The 22,822-nt window shown below is 34.2% G+C and overlaps 2 protein-coding genes and 1 long non-coding RNA gene across 3 annotated transcripts; 2 read left to right on the forward strand and 1 right to left on the reverse strand.

The window, feature by feature from the left end:
* The first annotated feature begins 317 nt into the window (after positions 1-317).
* LOC145119822 (threonine dehydratase 1 biosynthetic, chloroplastic-like) lies at positions 318-3,307 on the forward strand. Its single transcript, XM_079055569.1, has 9 exons — positions 318-876; positions 1,047-1,226; positions 1,315-1,584; positions 1,665-1,871; positions 1,958-2,206; positions 2,314-2,387; positions 2,470-2,587; positions 2,675-2,809; positions 2,924-3,307. The coding sequence occupies exons 1-9, from the start codon at positions 448-450 to the stop codon at positions 3,062-3,064; spliced, it is 1,803 nt and encodes a 600-aa protein (XP_078911695.1). The 5' UTR covers positions 318-447; the 3' UTR covers positions 3,065-3,307.
* Positions 3,308-11,377: 8,070 nt separating this feature from the next.
* UPL7 (ubiquitin-protein ligase 7) lies at positions 11,378-16,817 on the reverse strand. Its single transcript, XM_079055462.1, has 15 exons — positions 16,616-16,817; positions 16,273-16,395; positions 15,863-16,103; positions 15,120-15,715; positions 14,132-15,004; positions 13,718-14,055; positions 13,346-13,624; positions 13,017-13,269; positions 12,749-12,919; positions 12,560-12,652; positions 12,376-12,483; positions 12,149-12,265; positions 11,969-12,058; positions 11,759-11,871; positions 11,378-11,666 (listed from the first exon to the last, which is right to left on the reverse strand). Exons 1-14 carry the CDS (start codon positions 16,637-16,639, stop codon positions 11,788-11,790), a joined length of 3,390 nt encoding a protein of 1,129 aa, XP_078911588.1. The 5' UTR covers positions 16,640-16,817; the 3' UTR covers positions 11,378-11,666; positions 11,759-11,787.
* A 951-nt stretch (positions 16,818-17,768) lies between these two features.
* On the forward strand, positions 17,769-18,417 carry LOC145118879 (uncharacterized). The gene is made up of 3 exons (XR_013713529.1): positions 17,769-18,038; positions 18,130-18,178; positions 18,281-18,417. It is a non-coding gene; the product is annotated as an uncharacterized LOC145118879 (long non-coding RNA).
* The last annotated feature ends 4,405 nt before the right edge of the window (positions 18,418-22,822 follow it).

Consider the following 22,822-nt stretch of genomic DNA (forward strand, 5'->3'; position numbering starts at 1 on the left):
ATGTGGTCCGCATACTGCAGACATTTTGCCTCAGAAAAAACAAACAGCACCTAAAAGAACAAGAAGCTCAAAATCATAATCTAAATTATTATTTACTAATCAAATAAATATCTTGATTTTTAGTATCATTGATTAGATTGTGGGCCTCGTTTAGCCCATTAATTACTTAGGCTAGCCCACAGTTCATGACAAACTTTATATTTAATAAGTTCGTGAAACATAAAGAAAACACCGGCGGCTAGTCGTCTTTCAACAGCCATCTCACGTGTCAACATCTTATTGGCTCCACCATCACCCACATGTCCCCTTTACAAAATCCAAGAACCCTCGGTGTCCATTCGGTGTGTCGAAAGTCGAAACCATCAGCTTTTTCTTCCCCCGCCTCCGACTTCGTCTCCACTGCCAACACCACCGCATTCCGCCACCGGAAACCTAACCAAAGCTCAAATGGAAGCCTTGTGTTTCACTCCTTACGTGAAAATCCCCACCAATGGCGTCATATTGCAAAATGTCAACACGACCAGGAGAAGGAGACCTTCCGTCTCCGCCACCATGTCCAAATCAAAGGCGGATATCGATTTGTTAACAACGGAGGCGAGGTCAACGACTGCGGTGTTGCGGACCAGAGAACAACCACCGCCGGTGCTTCGAGTGTCTCCGTCTTCATTGCAGTACGAGTCCGGCTATTTGGGCGCTGTACCGGACCATAAGGTGGAGGAAGGTAATGGTGCTTTGAGTGAAATGGAGTATTTGACGAATATTTTGTCGTCGAATCGAGTTTACGACGTTGCAATTGAATCTCCGTTATCGCTCGCCCCTAAGCTTTCCGAACGATTAGGTGTCAACATCTGGCTTAAACGAGAAGATCTTCAACCTGTAAGCACACATCTAAACACGATTTCGCATATATTTCAATTCAAATTAGTCATAATAAACTTTCACAAACATCAATATGTTCTTATTTATGCTATTCATCTCTGTTCATATTGAAAGTTTCTAGTTGAAAGTTTCTAGTTTCGCATACTGAATGATGATTTGTGCTTCAGGTCTTCTCATTCAAGCTTCGTGGAGCATATAACATGATGGCAAAACTCCCAAAAGAACAATTATCACAAGGAGTCATCTGTTCATCAGCAGGAAATCATGCTCAAGGTGTTGCATTAGCAGCCAAAACACTAGGCTGTGATGCAGTGATTGTAATGCCAGTAACCACACCTCGAATCAAGGTTCCATTTTCTTCTCTGTTTTCTTTCTTCATATTGTTTTCACCTTCTAATCCCTACTGATTCCACCATTGTTGAATGATCCATTTAGTGGGAATCTGTCAAAAGATTAGGTGCAACAGTTGTTCTTGAAGGCGATTCATACGATGAAGCACAAGCATACGCAAAAAAAAGAGGCGAAAATGAAAAAAGAACCTTCATCCCTCCTTTTGATCATCCAGATATCATAATGGGCCAAGGAACTGTTGGAATGGAGATCGTGAGACAAATGCAAGGTCCAATTCACGCCATTTTTGTCCCTGTAGGTGGTGGTGGTTTAATTGCAGGTATAGCCGCCTATGTGAAAAGAGTTTCACCAGAGGTAAAACCAAAACCCTAAAAATCTTTTACGATGATATTATAATGAAAGAGATTCTCATTCTGTGAAATCTTTTTACATAGGTTCGCATCATTGGTGTAGAGCCAGCTGATGCAAATGCAATGGCGTTATCATTACACCATGGTCAACGCATAATTCTTGACCAAGTTGGAGGTTTTGCAGATGGTGTTGCTGTTAAAGAAGTTGGTCTAGAAACTTTTCGTTTATGCAGAGAGTTAATTGATGGAGTTGTTCTTGTCACCCGTGATGCCATTTGTGCATCCATAAAAGTCGGTATCATGTTTTGATACCACAATTAGAAGTCTGAGATCTTTTTATTGTTTTTTTGATTTTTTTTTTTTAATTTGTGATGTAGGATATGTTTGAGGAGAAAAGGAGTATTCTAGAACCAGCAGGGGCTCTAGCACTTGCTGGAGCTGAAGCATATTGCAAATATTATAACCTTAAAGATATTAATGTTGTAGCAATAACAAGTGGGGCCAACATGAATTTTGATAGATTAAGGTTGGTGACAGAGCTTGCAAATGTTGGTAGGCAACGGGAGGCTGTTCTTGCAACTTTCCTTCCGGAAGAACCCGGAAGCTTTAAACAGTTTTGTGAACTGGTAATTAATTAAATAACTAAATAACTAAATAACGAATTAACGAAATAACGAAATATCATTTCGTTTTTTTTTTTATTATTATTATTTAAAAAAAATTGTGGTGACAGATAGGGTCGATGAATATTACTGAGTTCAAGTATCGATATGATTCTGGAGAGAAACAAGCTTTAGTTCTATACAGGTTAAAGATCATTTTTTTTTTTAATTTGAGAAAAATTTAAATTTATATTTTGACATATTTTGTTTTTGTGATTGTTATATAGTGTTGGGCTACATACAAAGTTTGAGCTTCAAGCAATGGTGGAGAGAATGGAATCATATGAATTAAAAACTATGGAATTTACAAATAATGACATGGTTAAGGATCATTTACGCCATCTGGTAATACCTAATAATAGCAACATACTTTATTTTTTATCTGATTGAGTTTTATAAATAAAAAAAGACTAAAATACCCTTGATTTCCAGATGGGTGGGAGAACGAATGTTGAAAATGAGCTACTTTGTCGGTTTGTTTTTCCGGAGAGGCCAGGGGCATTGATGAAATTTTTGCATGGGTTTAGTCCACGATGGAATATTAGCTTGTTTCATTACCGAGCACAGGTTTGTTAAAATATATATTTTTATTCCGATTTTGCCCTTTTGAGTTTTGATGTTGGTGTGGTGAATGGTGATTCTGTGATTCTAATGTTTTTTTTTTATTTAATATGTGAAAAGGGAGAAATGGGGGCGAATGTTTTGGTTGGAATTCAAGTTTGTTCAAGTGAATTAAATGAGTTTCGGGGTGTTGCAAATGAGCTTGGATATGAGTATGAAATTGAGACGGATAATGAAGCATTCCAGCTTTTAATGCGTTGAAGGTTGACCAAAAGTCAACTGTTTTTTCAGTGGTAGGTTCGATACAATCTGACGATTTTACTAAAAACATTTTGTTGTTGTTGTTTGTAGATATTTTAGGTTTTTATTTATGTGGTGTTTGTGTTATTTTTATGATGTTTATTGTCTTTGAATAAGGTATTAGTGATGGCTTAAGTTTGATTTTCATTTGTAATGTGTTAACTTTTTATCGTAATCTCTATAAATTTATCGTTATTAGTGGAATTTCAGTTAATATGTGTTGGCTTGCATGTTCAAAAATATTTTATTTTTGGATTTGACATGTTTTTTTTATAAGGTTGAATCATAATTGGTCGATTACAACACTGAATTTGAAATAAACTAAAATTACTCTTTATATATTTTATATGGATGGATGATGAACTAAATCTACAAAGCCATAAAGATATGTTTTTCATGAGGAACCGAAGGATATACATTCATAATCGAAAGAAATACAGTTCGAGTTGATTAAGAACAAAAATGGTAGGTTGAGGTTGAAATAACAAGTATAATTATGTTATCTGTAACACCTATATTTATGATTAGAATTTTCGTCTTTTGAATGAAAGTATTTAAAAAAAACAAATAAATAATTAATTAAGTGAATGAATAATAATCTTAATTAAAAATTAAGAATAAAAAATTATGATTTTTATTACTTAATAATTAAGAAGTGCCTAATTTTAGAAATGGGAATAATCGGGATAAAAATGAAAAATTAAGCTTACTCCTTATTTAACTTATTTAACTAGATAGAGAAGGACTTATAATGTAAATAAATAACTACTAGTCAAATTCCAAGTCTTTTGGTGGTCAAATAATGAAAGGTTAAGAAGGGTTAAAGGAACAAAGTCAAGATATTTCACTTTTAGGGAGGTGTTGGTATTGTTTTTAGAATGAGTTTTAACTTTTAACTTTTTCAAAAAGTCAAAAGATGTTAGGATAATAAAAAAGTTTTTTTGAAAATGATTTTTTGCATTGACGAAATGGAGGGGTTTCAAAAAGTCACAAAAAGCTGACTTTTTGTGACCTTGCATGTAAAGTTTACACCAAAAGTAATTTTGGTAATCCAAACACATTTTAAATAGCTTCTTTTGCAAAAAGTCCTACAAAAAGGACTTTTGATGTTCAAAAGTAATCCCAAACACCCCTTTAATTTCCCTTTTTCATTTTACTTGAAGCGATTCGAGAGAGAGAGAGAGAGAGAGAGAGAGAGAGAGAGAGAGAATGGAGTTTTTGATGATGGAAGCATAATTAAAACGAGTTTGAAGTGTAATTTGAAGATTAGTTGTTTAACTCATCATTGGAGGCTTTTAAGAGATAAGTCTCAAGTTATATTCTCCATTTTATGAGCCTAGGGTTTGAGTTATTCTAAAATTCGAGATTCTACGATAAATTGTGGATTGCTATATGTTCCTAAGGTGCAAATATTATGTATGTTCTAATCTAGCAACAATGTTCTTTGTTATTGTTTGATTTGACGACATGAAGAATTTGCAGTTCACAAACCCTAGAATAAAAATGAAAAATTAAGCTTAATCTAAAGAAGTGATAACTTATCTAGTTAGTATTATGTGTTTGAATTCAAATTTAACTAGATTAATCATAACTCAAGTATAACAATCTTATTTGATCTTGATTGAAGTGTTAAATCAATGTTAGAGTTTCATGATCTAGAGTGAGGAATTTGAACCTAGATTTGCAACTGATTATGTTTAAGTAGTTTCAAATCCCACTATATATCAATGATCTAGTTTAAATTCATCATTTGAATATATAAAATGAAATCTAGATGAGGCTGATGGAAATGCCACTTGCAAGAAATTATGAGCATTTTAATAAACAATGATTTTAATGATTTGAATCTCTGATATTAGCTTGTAAAATTATTGATCAATAATGGAATTGAGTGTTAAGTAGATGTTCAAACATGTTGTTAAGGTCTTAACATGAATGGAACTCATTTAGTAGCAACCTAGATGAATCCATAAGATTAAATAGAGTTTATGACTTGATTTGAGAGTTTGATGTCTTCATGTGTGTGTAACATCCTTAAAAATACGGTCCGGAAATTTCATTTTAAATCATTAATAAAAGGCATAGTTATCAACCATTTCATTCATAAACAAAAGTGTTACATCCAATCAGAGTATAATCCTAAAACATATTCTTTTTATATCAGAGTAAAACATCCCAGGCTAAACAAATATGGTGTGTGTCATGCGATCACCCCGAGCTCCTCCCTCCGCTACCGGAAGTACCTGAAACCAAAACTGAAAACCGTAAGCACGAAGCTTAGTGAGTTCCCCAATCTACCACATACCACATACTGGGCCCCGCCCGCTACATCGGGACTTGCCCGACATCGGACTAACTCCGGCATCGGGCCCCGCCCCGGCATCAGGCCCCGCCTGGCATCGAGCCCCGCTCGGTATACATATATGTTTCTCTTAGGCCCCACCTGTCTCTGGTCCTCGCCCGCTAAACACATACAAACATATAACATAACACATAACCAATAGCTAGACATACTCTACTATACTCATGTTCCAAGGCCTCGCCTAACTTGGGCCTCGCCCCTATCCTGTTACTGATGAGTCATGGAACCCCGTCCACGCTCCTGCTAGTAGTGATATATGGGCCCCCGCCCACACTCACCTCCCTCCTAACTCTGGCCTCGCCCCTGCTCTGCTACTAATGAGATACGGAACCCCGTCCATACTCGGATAGTGATGAGATACGGGACCTCGCCCACACTCACCTCCCTACCAGGCACATACAAGTATCACACAGTCAACAAGTATAACTAGCATACTAACATTCCTCGGGCCTCGCCTGCCATCGGATCGTAATCCGGAACCTATATCATAATAATTCCTAAGGCTAACCCCCGGGTCTTCCTACTATACACAAACATAATGGGTCGGCATTGTGGCTGTAGACCCATGCACACAGTGAGGAGACTCACCTCGCACTGCTGAACCCTGCTGATACTCCTCTGGCTGCTGACTGGCAATTCCCGAACTGCTGACCCTTCGGCTTCCCTACTACCAATACCAAACATCACTTAGTCCAATACAATAACCCTTCCGGGGTAAAATGACCATTCTACCCCTAACCCAACTTGGTCCATATCTAAGGCCCAACACTATGTAAGCTTCCCAAGCCTACTAGTGGCCCACTAATGGCCCAATTTGCTAAATTGGGACCAATCCCTCTATTGGGCCTTACTCTAAGCCCAACTATTTCCTTGGCCCATATTATCTGGCTACTGATGGCCCAATAAGGCCCAAGAACCCAAAGCACAGCCCAAACCGAGGCCCAATAACACATGGCCCATACAGACAGATTACGCGGGGCATACATCTGCGTACGCTATGCGTACAGGCGTAATGGTGAGTACACTGGGCATACCTGCACGTACGCTCAATGTAATCCTCCTGTTAAGTCCTTTTTCCATTAAGTGCTTATTCCTCCACTCCAGAGGCTACAAACTCAGATCCAGGTCCTTTTTCATGGCTTAATCCATAAAGTCACTGACTTGGTGACTTAACTTGCCCCAAACAAGTCCAAACTCCAAAAAGATAATCTACTTCCATAAAGAGGGCTATATCTCATGCATGAACCCATTAAGACACTCAAGATGGAAACTTTACTGCTTATGGAACCCTTTTAGCTCTGAGGGTGGCAACCCTAAGCTCACAAACGAGATTTCATCATAAAGGTCCATTCTTGGGACCAGAATAACTCCAAAACTACACTACACTAGATCTAAACATTCTTAAGTAAAGTTATGAACTTTATACCTCAAAAGTGTTCCAAATGCTGATGGTATTCCAGATCTATGAGCTCCAACTCCCCAAGTTCTTCCTTGCCAACTTCTCCTTTTGCTATTCCAAGCTTACACCACCAAAATGAGCTTCCCAAGGTCAAGACCTCACAAGAATGAAGGGATGAGACGTTTTAGGATTTTTTGAGGTTGGGGGACGGATAAGGAGGCTAGGGTTTGGGCCATTATGTTCCTTATATAGTGGCATGCCCTAAAATTAGGGTTTTGAGACTCTGAGCGTACGCTGGGCGTACGCCTCTCCGCATCGCGACCAATCCTCCTTATACGCTGGGTGTAACCCAGCTTATGCTGGGCGTACCCAGCCAAACACGTGCATGCATCCCTTGCATGCATGGGACTCACTTGCCAAGTATTTCCTTCAGGGACCATTTATGTCAATAACTTCAAAGTGCTATAACTCCTTCATTCTAAGTCCGTTTCCGACGAACTTTATATCCACGAAAAGGTGGTGAGAAACCCTACGCTTCTAGCAACACGTCCCGGCCCGAACCTCCTCGCCTAAAACTCAAAGCCCATAAAAGACCGAAACGCCCCTAACCTCGAGCTTTGAAATCCATAAACGAATACTTTCAAAACAGGGCGTTACAGTGTGCTTCGTCGACCTCTTGAAGCATTAAGTAATCTTAAGGACTAGACTATGAAGGAAATAAGTTAGGTTAATATAATAATCAAAGATGATAGGTCTTAATGCATTCATAAGGTTCATTAGGAAGGCTTGTGGAAGGTTTGGAAGCAAACAACCCAACGTACATTAACTTAAAGTATCAAAACTCACGTTTTACACCTTGTTGGGCATTACATCCCATGACTATGTAAATATTCAAGGCTTATCTTACACAAATTGTGTAACCCTCTAACAATAAAGAAAAAATCAGACTTTTTCTTGGCTGATCCGTTGGAACTCAAACCACTTCCAAAACTTCTCAAATGAATTATCTATCTAGCTTATCTAGGGTAAAGGCCTTTACCAACTTGGAACCGATTCCCACATTTTTATCACTTGTCAAGTGGCTTCGGTTTTGTAGGCTTTCACATGAATGTGGTGTGACTTACTTGTTCTGATTTTTGTAGATGTAGAGGACATGGTAACTTGGATTGATACATTCTAGTTATCGAATATAAAATGTATGGTGTTAAAGGCTATTATTATGACAATGTGGTTTTGGATTTGCACTCATTCTCTTGGTTTGTGTATAGGAATAAGAAGCTCAATGTTAGTTCTAGTTGGTTCTCTTGGTTTGTTTATAGGAATAAGAAGCTCCATGTTAGTTCTAGTTGGGTGTCGTGGTTACAAAGCCCTATTATGTCTAATCTTTTGTAACCTTTTTTTTTCATTAGCTTTTGTTAATGTGTTAATATAATCTTTCAGTTGTTTAAATTTTTTTTGTGATTTTCATATGATGAATTGTAATATTTGTTGTGTTTGCTAAAATACAAACTTTGTCATAATATGTTTATCAACTTTATTCGTAGATGAAAACTTCATTACACGTTGGTGATATACCCGGTGCCTCTACATCATCGATATGTTTCCTCCGTCACACCCCTCCGATGAATGAGAAAAAAAAATGTGTTAATCATTCTAAAACGCAAGTGTTTAATATTTGTCCTATGTTTGAAAAAAAAAGTGTAATTTTGAACTTTTTAGGTGTTGAATTTTTAAATACCTGAAAGTCTATTCTTCTTGGTCATTTTAGTAAATAACTCATACTAAGATTATCAAATTATCATTCAAAAAGAATTTAATATAATGATATTCAAAAACATTAAAACATACGGAAGTTAATTTTTCTAAACTCTAATAAATGTTTGCAAATAAGTTTCGTTTCCAAACTATTCAGTCTAATACACAGCCCCAAAAATAACATATTGAATGACTTAAATAAATAAGAGATCTATCGTAATCGTCTACCCATAACTTTAGCAACAAGCCAGGAAAATCAAGAAAAACTTATGAAAATATCATATAAAATTTTGAAAACAATAAAGAAACGATGCATGTTGGGCATGACTAATGCCTATCTCTTAACTAAACAACAAACATACAAAATACAACCTTGTCCTTAACGACTGAATAAAAAGGCCAAAATATCAATTATTAAGTTTGAACAAACATACTTAATTACTTATATATTTGACTAGCAAGTAGCAATCATATCATTTAATACAATATTATACCGTGTCAACATATTAAAGTTGAAATTACTCATCTCATGAAACAACCCAATAACATCACATATTAGTTTCAACTTAAACCCTCAAACTTTGAATGTTTCTACACTATTATAAAGCACCAAGCGTCACAATAATTTGACAAACTTTGAACAAACATACTTAAGCTTTTTATTTGATTTTAAACTTTTTTATTTATTCAAATTGTTTATGTATTAGAGATCCATGGGACCAAAAGACTTGAAATAGAACCCTACCACAACACTGTCCTATAACATTCACATGTTTTTTTTAATTAAAACTATGGCACCTTATTGTTTAATCTCACATACAACAATTACCTTGTTCTTTTCGGTGTTTCGACATATCACCATTATATCTTTCGTTTTAGTCCGTTGGCATTCTTTGGGGGATAATCAAATATTTTTCAAATAACGTCATCATTTTGCAGATAACTTGCAATTTCACGGATGTCATCCGCAAAATTGATGTTTATTTTGAAGATTGAATTAATTTTTTACTATGTCATGAAAGGTGATTGATACAATTAGACATTTTTTTAAAATATACCTATGAAATTAGTATATAAGAAATTCTGTAAGAATAAAGCAATGTTATAAAATTATTGTTTAAAAAGGGCTGCTAGCTCAGCGGTATCAGGTGGTATCCTCCCTCCTTGAAGTCGGGGGTTCAAGTCCCGTCCTAAACATAGGTAGAATTATGTGTTAGTTTAGGAGTAGATTATATATATTTATATTTGCCAATTAATAAAATAATATTTGAAAACATTAATTATAGAAACAGAGATTGAATGTATTAAATATATAAACCAACCCACCTTATCCCCTACTAACATTTATAGTATTTGATATGTAGGGATCTTTTAAGCAAATATCAAAGTCAGCTAACTTTTATATGCATGGATAGTATGCAGAGAAACACAGTTTATAATATTTTTATTATTACATTTTATCTCGTTTGTTTTATCGGATGTCTTCTACGAAAGGAGTCTCTAACTAATGATCGAGACATGCGACCATCCTACCTCTTCTAATCCCATTTGTATGAGACCAGAGTATTGTTGTTGTTGTTGGTGAAATCAATTAAATAAACAAGAGATGTGTCCTAATCGCTTACCCATAACTTCTATAACAAGTCAGCAAAATTAAGAAATTTTTTTGGTGAAGATATCATATAAATATCTGAAAACAATAAAGAATATGCATGTTGGGCACCAAAATGGTATTATTTGACTAGCGATCATATCATTTTAATACAATATTATTCCGTGTCAACAAATTAAAGTTGAAAATTAACAAAGTTTCATGTAACAACTACCAAGGAATTGGCATCACTCATGAAACAATCTAATAGCCTTAAAATATTAGTTTTAAGTTAAACCCTCAAACTTTGAATTTATTATAAAGTACCAAGTGTCACAATAAATTTGACAATTTTTATTGAAGATTGTTTTATAATAAATGCAAACATTTTTGTAAATACCTAAAATATAATATTATCTCCCATTGACAATCACAAATTTTGTTACTTATTAGTCAATAGTAGGGATGAGCATTTGATATTGTGGATTCGGACTAGAAGAAGAAGGGAAAAAAAAAACCCGAAATTGGAACCGAATCAGAATTGGAACTAGGGTATTCAGTTCGATTTTCGGTTCTTCATTTCTCACTAAATCGGTTTCCGGTTTCTTTGGTTCTCGGTCTGCTTTAGTCCGGATCCGAACCGATGTTCATCCCAAATTATTAGTAACACCAATGTTAAGGAAAATTTGCATTTTGCCAACAAGTTTTCAAAGTTTTCCACAATGGTAATAGAAACATCTTTCATATACAGGTCCTGAAACAATTTCTTTTAATGTAATTATGACCGACTATCTCAAATTTGGACTGTTTTAACATAAATAAGATTTTTTTTTGTACAAATCAAACCTAATATCAATATCCAACATTTTTCTTGGAGATAGAAACAAAAAAAATGAGTTTAAATTCTTCAATAGGACATCAACATTAAACATAATGAAAATAAATAAATAAATAAACTTTCAACCATTGTTTTAAGTTGTTTTTTGATAGACGCTGATTGAATCAATTGTTGTTTGATAGTTGCTCAGTGAATCAAACTCACTTTTCAAAATGAATCTATTGATTACAATTTCTTAAATAAAAAATATTCCATTGAAAACTTGGAAATAATCCATGGAGAGAACCAATTTATGCAGTGTCATCAAAAAAACACAATGAATTTACAAGTAAATAAATGTTTAAATTCAATACCATTTCGTTTAAGTTTGATCAAATAACAAAAATTTTATCAAATCCCATTTGACACTCATAAATTCCCACTAAAAATGACATTGACACGTGACACTAAAATCCCCTAGGCACTCGTATAAAATCACCAATCATGCTACAAAATACACTTTTAATTCATATACATCATACACAAACCTTTAACTTGTTGGATAAACTTTACATCAATAATTTATAAGTGAATCACATAGATCATCCCCTTGACTTACTATCCATCAAGTAACCCTATCTAGAAATTTAAAAATAAAAAAATAAAGAAATACATTACAAATCATATTCATGAAATATGCACAAAAAAAATGTATATATAGAGAGGCTTACCTAAGTAATGCACACACTATTTAAGTGATTTATGAAAGTTCAAATCCTGCATTGGAATTAATGGCATATAGTAGCTTTGTTCTTAATGTGCTTGATCTTTTGTAAGTTGGAAGCTGCATATTATTAAATTAAATTAAAAATATTATCATCACCTTAATAAAAGAAAAATATTTAAAAAAAAAAAAAAAAAAAAAAAAAAAAAAAAAAAACCTTGAGAGTATTATAGCATGTTGAAGCTGATGGAAGACGATCAACATCTTGTCCTCCAAACGATGCCCAAAGTGGTAAATCACATGCAACCTATAATATATTAATTAAGATCATTCTCTTATTAAAAATAAAAGTTTATATTCATAATTAATTATAAATTTAAAAGAAAAAGAAAAATACCTTGTGGATTGTAAAACTTGGCTGCAAGTGTTTAAACCCAAGCAATGGAGCCCGAGAACAACTTGTCACAAATTTCATTAACAGACACCTTTCTTTTGCCTCAAATTCTCTTATTACCTGACCCAAGTAAAAATGTCATTAATAACACAAAATAGCAACATACTTTTTACTCTTGCAAATTAAAAACGTTTAAAACTACAGGGACCAGAAATGTAAATTATGCATACCTCCCAAAAGAGCTTAACTGTCCGACTTCCTTCAGTGTAACCACCAGTGTACCGTGTGTTATTTCTCAAATCATCAACATCAATGTCATGGTTTCCACCAGAAAGAAGCTTTTTTTTTTAAAAAAAAACTTTAGTTGATTTAATTAAAAAATTAAGATAAATCAATTTAAGCAATACTTAATACCTGATTAAATTCACTGGCATTAAACAATTTCAACCAAGATGGGGATATAAGATCTGTTAATCCTCTATAAAACGCATTTGAAAGTGGCAATACCTGTAAATAATTAGTGGCATCAAATATCTTATAGTGAAATTTGGGGGGAATGAAAGGGTAAAAAGGTCATTTTCAGAGATATGATTATATTTATACCTGTCGGTTAAGTTTATAATCCGCCATAGCATATATATACTGCAACTTATTATCATTTGTGATAATGACATCTTTACCCCCAGCTTTCAGCTCTACAACATGTCGTTTTCCAGGTAACTCTTCAGTAACTGTAAAATCTAGACACAGATCCTTCACATCGCCATCATAATGCTGCAATAATATATCAAGAACAAGAAGAATGACTTACAATAACTTATTTACGATTTTACCCCTGGATTTTTTTTTCTTTTTAAAATATATGCTTTACCTTAACATACATAAGATTCTTGTAAAGTTCAGGATCCAATGCTGACAGCTCATCAATAAAGCTGTAACGACCTAAAAGCTTTTGTACAAAAACATGGGAGAAAGAATAATCTAGTAATATTCCTTCATAAAGTGCTTTTCCAACAACTCTTCCAACAAATTCAATCATCTGTATGCCATTATCCATGGATCTTGCAACTGAATTTGGAATTAGAAGTCTGTCTGAAGTTGATGTCTGGCTGAATAATCCATAACTTTAACAAAAAAAAATATAATGATTTAATAAACTTTGTTAAGGTTTATAAAAAAATTCCATGTCAGCAAACTTACTCGGGAGCAAAGGCAGCTTTTGCTATGTCTGTTAGAAACTCTTTTGATAAACCACCATAATCTAATCCAGCTTCAGGTAGACCACATTCACTAACAAATGACACGTGTATGCTTGACTTTAATCTTGACCCCAGTGAATTCAATTGTTGGAATCCATCTTCAACAATATGACTACGCCTGATTACTACCTCAACAGCTTGTGGGCCAGGTCCTATGATTTCACCAGCCATTCTTCTAGAAACTTTATCCATTCCAATCAGTTCTCTAAACATCTCAACTCTGATATTCAACCAATCAAACAAACAAACAAAACTTCTTAATCTTATTCATATGATCATATCAACTTCAAATTACTCAATTACTTGATTTTACCTTTCTTCAAATGGAAAAACATGTGGGGTTGTGGTGATAACAGAGTGCATACTTGAAATGGGGAATGAATCATCTGATCTTAGATTGGTTGATAGAAGAACTTCATGAGTTCTTGCAGCAACTGCAATTGGTGGACGATTTTTTTTAGCTGGAGAAAGCCAAAGTTCATGGGGACAAAACTCGTGTCTACAATCTCTTTCATATAACAAATGTAGACATCGAACAGAAGCATCCATTAATGGATGATTATTCCATGTAATGTTATAAGACAATGCATTATACACTAATGTATTCAGCATTGATGCGATTCTTCTCTGTTGCTCTAGTGTAAATGGAACCTACAAAAAACACCAAATTCATAAATACAAAGTAACATAAGAGAAGGGTATATTAGTAATTTAGTATTGGGATTACCTGTTTTTCATAGAACTCTATGTCATCAAGAACAAGCAACAGGTGTGCATAAACAGCAGAGAAAAGATGGACTAAATGAGAAGAATCAGTTGTTAAGCCTTCTGGACCTTTTCTAAAAGGCTCAATATCCCATACATCAGAAGAGTCATCAATTTGAGAACCAATGTTGTTAACAGACTCTGTATTGTCTATATCTCCTTGGGATTTTCCAGTTATTTTGTTTAATACATTGGCCCATTTAGTGCTTCCATTTTTAGCTAATCCTTTTTTCTTTTTCTTGGAGATTCTATTTCTATCCCTTGAATCTTCAGTAATGTTAAAGTTAGCATCAGGGGTGGATTTTGATTTAGGGAAGAAGGAGTTTTCGAGTGATTCCCAGAGATTTGAAAGAAATCCAGGGGTGAATGAGAGCATATTGAGGATAGGCATTGACCCTACAACTGGATTGAGGATTGTGAATATTCTTAGCATTGAAGAGTAATAATATGCAACGTCTGTCAATTCATATGAATTATTTTCCAAAGTCAATAACTTCATTAGATGCCATTGTTGACAAACAGGGTTGAGTAAATCTTTGTATGACATGTTGGATTGGAGTGACTGATTCTGATTCTGATTCTGATTCTGATTCCATTCAGCTCCCTCGAACCAAGTCAATAAATTTTCAGCAAGAATGATGACAACATGAAGGTAAGATGAAAAGTCTAGATCTTGAGTGAATCTTCCAGAATCTTTGGAATTGTTGTCTACACCTGTTGCAAGAGAAATAATGTTTGCAAGTGTCCAACCAACAGGTGGCAACACATTTGGAGTTGAACTCTGTTCCAAATTATTCAACTTTGAAATCTCATCTAAAACTCTCTCTTTTGATATCTGCCATCACCTGCCAAAGGTTGATCAGCTTCTCATGCTTTATGTATTAAATATTAAAGCAGTATTATTGATGAAGAAAAAGTTGTGCTAAAGTATGTAAGTTTACAAGGATTACCAATATTTGCATGAAGCAAGGTGACAAGATGGATTTATGCTTTATAGCAGATAAGAGTACAGCTGGCAGACGTTGAGTAAACCAAGGAATTGTGAGCAGAAGCACACAATATTGCTCAACAGCAAATTGCAAATCTTGGAGACCATTTTCATTCATATTCATGTTGCCATTATTGAAGGGTCTCAGTGCTAAAGTGATTGCACTTGCAGTAATCAAGAATCTGTCATCTGTATGTGTATGTGTATGTCCAGTAGTTGAAGAAAGAGGAACTTCCAATCTACTAATGTATCTTCTGATGGAAATGTAAAGCCGACTTTTCTCACTGCACATGTATGATACTAGATCTTTCACTGATGTATCTGCTTCTTGAAGAGTGACATCATCAAGAGTTTTCCATCCTTTCAGATCAGTCAAGCTAACAACAAACCGCATTGCCATAGATGTAAGAACTATGTATTGGTGTCCCTCTTGATATGAGTAATCACATTCTGAAAGAATGAGTAGACATAAGGAAATCAACTTCTTTGCTTGATATGTCCATGTTCTTCTCTCTTCAATGTTAGATGTGGCAAGGGAGCAGAAGTTTCTCTGTGGATCTTTAAAATGAAAGCTTGAATTAAGGATTTGTAAATCAGTTCAAAAGTATTTAAAATCATAGAAATGATATAAACTGGTAGACACAAAAAGTGTGCTATAATGCGTTTAAGAATCTGATATTTAAGTAGAGAAAAAGCATAGCATACCACTGGAATTTATGCTCTCCAAAAGAATTTTGAAGCAGATCTGCATACATTCTACATCTCTATCTTCAAACCTTTGACGCCCAGTTGCTAAAGTTGTAATGAAGAAAAGAAAAGGTTTCAATAGGTTGTTGGAAATCCAAGCTCTGATCATAGGAACTGGATGACTATTAAGCATCTCCTGCCACTCTTCTCGAAGATGTGCAGCTGCCATCTTTGTTGAAGCATAGCGTCTCCAAACCCTCTACACAAGATTTGACAAGTCATTCATTGTTTTAGTTCTTGGGGTATAATGTAGAAGCCATCAGATTGTTCTCAAAAGTTAAAAATTCAATTCATTTCAAGTAGTAAAGTAGCAAGTTCAATCCTCAAAGACAGCATGTAGCTCTTATTTTGGAAGGAAGTATAAAAACCTGAATAAAAAGTGAAGCTGCGGAAGCTCGACGCATGTAATTGCGAAATTCCCTCTCTTGCGTAACCTTTTCGAGTAAGGCATCCCTAGTGATCTCTTTCGCACTCGAACCACGCAGCGACACCTAAACCCAACCCAAACAGCGTTCAGAGAGTAATTCTAAGATGTTCAATCCACTCAACCACCAACTAATTCATCAATTAAGCCAAATTATGATACAAAATCACACAGGAAATTCTTATAATGATTTTAAATTGAAATAAACACATGGTAACATCGCCCTAGGTATTAAATTATCATGAATTGTGGTCAAACAAATTCGGGAATTGCACATATCAGAAAACCTGCTGTTTACGAAGTCCGTCCATGGGGATACAGAGCGGAAGATCGAGTGAATTAGAAGTCGAATCAACAACGTAAGTGAGACCAAACTAGCGTCGTCGACTCCAATGATCGATCATGGAATGAGTACAACTGCTTTTTTTTTGCGTAAAAGCACAGGTAGATCGCTGTATGTTTGGCAACTCAGTTGGGGGCAAATCTATATTTATCTCATTATAAACTGGAGGCATCATTATAAATATAGGCATCCAAATAAGAACAAAACAATTTAAATGTTTTGTGTTACTTTAAGTTTTTTTTTATGGCTACATTATTTATATAAATATAATAAATAATAAAATAATTTTGAGCTGTCAAATTAGCAAAAATCATAATTTTAAGTTTTTAGTATAATGTTTTTGAGATGTCATAATATTTTTGTTTTTAACATGTAAAATTTTGTTATAAATAACTATTTTTTTATCTAAAAAATAGTTTCTTTTAGCCCAAAAAAGAACTTTTAGAGCAAAAAAAGACAATCCAAAATCATCGGGGGCGGGGGGAAACAAGGACGGGGGTAATCCAGGAATTCAGGGGCGGGGCGGGAAGGTTGGAGATTTCGGGGACGGGGTGGGGGCGGGGGAACGGATGAATTTCGGGGGCATGGGATGTAACCCTCGTCCCGTTTGCATATATATATATATATATATATATATATATATATATATATATATATATATATATATATATAAGAATGAGATAAGCTTAGCTTTGTTATCTTATATTACTATATTATTATACAAACCTTACTATTTCTAAAAATAGATTTAAGACGTTCAAACTATTAAGCTTATGATACAAATAACAAAGCTAATCTTATCTCATTCTTTAATTTCCGTTTCATTAAAAGATTAAAAAAAATGCAAAAATAGAAATTGTCCACTTTCCCCACGTGCTATAATCAATTTATGCTTTACAGTCCGGTCAAAGAACTGAATCCGTCAAAAGTCAAAATTGAAATCCGTTATCTTCTCCTGAACTCGCCTGTTACCATCATCAACCCATAATCTCCACCCTTATGGCAGGCGCTCTTCTCCTTTAGTGATATAATTTCCATTTCTTTTTCTATGAAATAGATTTTCTTCTTCTCTCAGTAAAAAAACCATAACACCACTCACCACCACCGTTTATCCCTGCCACCACCGAACCACCAATGTACAAATGGACCACCTGCTACTCTATCTCGACTAAAAAGAGGTAAAACACCCCGATTACTCTTTCTATCTCTCTTTATTTGTGTGTGTTTCCAAAAACTATTTGATTTCGGATTTCACGAATCGAGAAGTGGCTTATTTTCCCAATGATTGTTCTTTACGATTTGGTTATCTGAAACGGCCTCCGACCTCCTGTTTGTGACTTCTTCATCTGTGTAACAACCTCCACATGGTAAAAGTTATCAAAACCACCTCCTACTATTCTTTCTTGCTGTATATCTATTTTTGTTTTTGAAAGATTTATGTTTTTTGGGTTTTTGAAGAATCATGAAGGCTAAAAAGAGGTTATATTTAGAAATTATGTTTTCAAAGGTCAGATTCTGCTTCAACATTTTCAAAGATTTATGTTTGTTTTGCTTCATTTTGTATTTTAATTTGTCAGTACATGTTAATTTTTGTTTAATCAATGTCCAGGTTTGCATTCTTGACCATGACTCATAATCTGAGGTAAAACCACTTCCATTGGCTAATGTTTTCGATTTTTCATGTTTTCTTTTATTGAAGATTGAAAATGAACGAAACCCCAGATTGATGTTCTTGGTGCCTGGAAATGAACGGAACCACAAACTAATTGGAAAGATTAACCTAATTTCCTGTTTTTATACATGTATTTACCTAAATTTTGCAACTGTGTTTACAAAATTTAAATAAAAATGGATTTTTTTTGGTGATTTCAGTCACTCGGAAGAAGACATAAGGACCTACAACTAAATATCACTCACTAGGTAAAGCTTAAATCCCTTCTCCCACACCAAGAGCTTGGAAGGTGGGCAAGTGGTATTTTTTGTGTAAATATGGGCTATTTTCTAGGGAATTTGCTCATAGGTGCGATAAAGGAAATAAGGGAAAAATCAATTAAAGAGGCTATTGTGCTGTTTGTTAAGGTATATTTACCATTTTACTTTAAAAAAAAGTCGGTTAAATACTTAAATCTCATATTTCTGAAAGTGGGACAAAAAGCTCTCATTTTTGTTCTGACTTTCATATAATAGAGTAATTACAAATATTTTGAAATAATGATTTTGAACAAATTGGTAAATAAGTTTATCTGCGTCTAAAACAAACAAAAAAAGTGACCCCTTAAAATAGACCTTTGAAGAAACCTACCCTCTTGGCCACATGTAATCAACTATCATGTTTCACATCTTTTGTAAATACATTGAAATTATTTTGGTTCCATCTAGCATTATCTGCTCAAGTTTTGTTGTGGGTGTTGACCTTCTAGAAAGAAAATCGGTTTTCAAGTACAACTTTGTAAAATATAAACATAATTTTCATTTGTTTATGCCAAATTATACAATGATGTTTTATATTGTTTTCAATTTTATGTAGAGGTGTGGTCGGTCTGTGAAACTATTGAGGGAATGAAGGCTTAGGATGATGCTAGATGGTGATGGGGAACAGAAGGAAAAACTCTGCAAGGAAGGCACACTTCAACTCTAGCAATGAAGATTTCAAAAAAAAAAAAGCTACACCCTATTGGTAAATTCCTTCATTAATTTTGAATTTCTTTCAGTTTGGATTTTGTGGTTTTCGAATTTCAAATGGTCAACTTGGCTCTTTATTCTATTGCTTATCTCATTTCATTTCATCCAACCAAAAATATAAAATTGTTGTTTTTATTTGTATTGTGAAAGTATAGTGTTCATTTGTGTTTCAGTAATACAGTTTTAAGAAATAGAAAGACATTATCATTACAATACCAAGTTCAAGTAGTGGCTTCATTTGTGTTGCAGTAATGCAGTTTTGATGTTATACAGTCAATGTTATATGATGTCTCTTCAACCATTTCTTTGCTCATAAATAATAAAGAGGGACCTCATTATGATTCTCAACTCTAAAAGGTACGTTACATAATAAAATATATTGCTTTTGACTTTTGAGGATATCATATAAATTTTCAGATTTCTTGAAAGATTAGTGAGTACACATGATGTAAGTGATAAATTTTATAGGGGTTGTTGGAGGGGGCGGGGGCAGGTGAATTTTGTCTAAATCTTTAGGTATATAAATATGTATACTTATGAGGTGCTTGTGTTGGTTGAATATGTGTGATACATATATAGGTAGGCATATGTGAATATTTTCCATATTAGCAGCAATGGTCCCTGTGTTTATGTATGTTTGTTGTGTTTTAGCTAAAAATGATTTTGTGTCTTGCGTGTAATGTATGTTTGCTTAGAAGTTTAAAAAAATTAGCTTAACATATGTTGATGTTTCTAGAATTTAGCAATAAATAGTCGTGTACTTTAATATATTTGTTTATTCACAGTATCATATTTTCATTATTTCCCAAGGTTGATTACAAAAACGCCAAATACATTTATGTTTCTTGCTATGTAGTAAGTAGTCTTGGCAATTCACCCTAAAACAACCAAAAAGTTTGGTGCTTTTATTTTTCACTTAAAATAGTTAGCAACAAAGGAAGTAAGATGCTATGATAAAACAAATGGTGTGTTAACTTTATACAAGTACCGAAGAGTATTAGCTTGCACGACATTAATAAAAGCCCAAGCTTAAACATTTGGCATATGTAGTTGTGGGAAAATGTTCATATTTGATTTAGTTTTATTTACCAAACGTGATTATTATATAATTGTGGATGATTTAAATGAGATTTTGTGTTCATAACGTGGATGCTCATAAAGTAAGTATTGCATCATTATCACCGATTATACTCTTATTTTAGTTATCGATATAATTTTTTTATAAATGATTTGTCAAGAAACAGTTGATAAAAAGGTATGTGTGTGTTCTTATTTGTTTTTTTTAAACAGTCTAATAGAAAACATATGTATCTATATAAGTTACAAATCTTCCAAAGGCAAACCAAGATTCGTTAAAAGTTGGATTTCAAATGTATTCCATAAAGGCTTTTGACATAAAAGTGTTTATATTTGTCAAGTTTTGACCTTTTTGTCCCTACGATGATTTTTGTGTGTTAATGCCAAATATTTGGGAAGATTTGTTCAAAATTACCCTTCAACCATGTTTAATATTCTACAACATGGCCCACCACACAAGAAGCAACTACCACCCTGTTGGCTGGTTACTTACATAGGCAGTTTTCCTCCGCCATCGGGCCACAACAAACTGCCACCGTTTTCGGATCTGCCACAACATACATCTGGAATAGTCTTCCCTCCACCATCGACATACCTCGGTGGTGCGATTGTCGTGTAGATCCAGATCATTCTCAAAACTCTCATAAGAAAACAAAAAACTAGATGAACAAGAGGGGGTTTGAAAAAAGGAGAAGTCGGTGGTGGTGGTCGCCACATGTATGCATAATTTGAATGTTGTGAGGGCGTATTGGGAAGATATTGATGTGGAGGCTGCATTTGGGTGTTAAACGGAGCAGCTGAGGTCGCTTGATCTCTTTAGTTTGCCACAAGTCATCAATCACGAGTTTATTTTCAAACCATGTGATTTCACACTACTCATTGGAAAAAAGATTCATAAATCATGTGTGCTTACTCATTTATAAACAATTCTAACTCTTTATGTTTTTCTTAGTGATTTCGTATTTGTTACCATAACTCTTATTGATAATTGTTTTGATGTAGTAAACTATTTGCGGAAAAGAACTAATCGTCTTAAGAAACTAATTTCTAAAAAAAACTATATTCACCCGTCGCTTGACGCGGGTAAACGGCTAGTATATATATATATATATATATATATATATATATATATATATATATATATATATATATATATATCACATCACATAAAACAATGCATACAAATAAGGCTTATAGTGAACATTTCAGTGTGCCTATAAGCACAAAGTCATCATCCCAAAGATCTATTGAACTTCCAGCCATCACCAGCTCATATTCAACACCTCAATATGCTAATAGGCACAAGGTCATCATCCCAAAGACCTATTGAACTTCCAACTACCATTCTAATGGGCCTGAAGGCTTATATCCAACTTCCCCTAGGATCTAAACACATAACAAGCAAATAGACTAACCAGCTTAAACATATAATTGTACCCAGACAGTAATTATCCAACCTACAACACCAGACATATAATGGTACACATAGTATAGTGAGAGAAATCACCTAAATTATAGAGTTGAACCAATACGCACCTGCGTACTCGAACGTATCAGCAATGCAAACCACCTTGATTACAATCAAAGGTCAAACCTAAGTCTATAGCTTAATTTTACAAAGTTTGACCAAAAGTTAAACTGATCAAAGGTCAACGGTTAATGGCCAGACGTGTTGGTGGTTGTCGAGGCCAACAAAATACATACCATTAATATTGTACACAAAAAGTAGCGTACAATGGTAAATGGATCGTATCCACAGAGATTGGTTCAATTTTATAACTCTATGAAAATCTCTTTGTAAAAATACTTGTAAAATGACAATAAAAGTAAAGATGGGGGGGGGGGGTTGGTCTTTTGAGATGTTTAAAAGAAAATTAGAGTTAAACTAAGATTTAAATAGACAATTCCACAAAAGCAAGAGTTGAATGTAAAATCAATGAGGGAAAGATGGTTGACTTTGGTTTTCATCACATGGAAAATTAGTTGATTATCATTATACAACATGGTGCTAGACTTGTAATTTCATTTTAATTTGACTATAGCAACCCAAGAAGCTTGATGTCACCTAGACTTTTATTATTTAGTAAAATAGCTAGAGAAGCTCATAACATATTTCCTTAGTTAAAGTGACAATTTCCATTAAACATTTAATTAGTAAAAATTAACTAGCATTAAGGACTAAAAAGTCACCAAATCCAAGAGGAGTCAAATGTTTTCGCTACCATGTTGGAGAAAGTGTTTTTATGATTGTGTGAAGTGAAAACTAACACAAAAATCATTTGTTGCTTGCTAATTTGAGGGTCTATTACTTAATCATGAAATTAGCCAACTAATTACCAAACATACATCTAAACTCATGAATAAAGACATGTAGATGGTAAGATGTTCAAAT

The sequence above is a fragment of the Lactuca virosa genome, chromosome 6 (assembly GCF_052849685.1).
Source record: "Lactuca virosa cultivar CGN04683 chromosome 6, Lactuca_virosa_CGN04683_v6, whole genome shotgun sequence".
NCBI classification, from domain to species: Eukaryota; Viridiplantae; Streptophyta; class Magnoliopsida; order Asterales; family Asteraceae; genus Lactuca; species Lactuca virosa.

Bases quoted from the DNA above. Each gene is read 5' to 3' on its own strand.
- LOC145119822 (XM_079055569.1), top strand. From the start codon at position 448: ATGGAAGCCTTGTGTTTCACTCCTTACGTGAAAATCCCCACCAATGGC. The intron at 2,207-2,313 runs GTAATTAATTAA...TTGTGGTGACAG, and splicing joins TTAAACAGTTTTGTGAACTG to ATAGGGTCGATGAATATTAC. The intron at 2,588-2,674 runs GTAATACCTAAT...CTTGATTTCCAG, and splicing joins AGGATCATTTACGCCATCTG to ATGGGTGGGAGAACGAATGT.
- UPL7 (XM_079055462.1), bottom strand. From the start codon at position 16,639: ATGGACGGACTTCGTAAACAGCAG. The intron at 12,920-13,016 runs GTAAAGCATATA...ATATTATTGCAG, and splicing joins AGAATCTTATGTATGTTAAG to CATTATGATGGCGATGTGAA. The intron at 12,653-12,748 runs GTATAAATATAA...AATTATTTACAG, and splicing joins ATTATAAACTTAACCGACAG to GTATTGCCACTTTCAAATGC.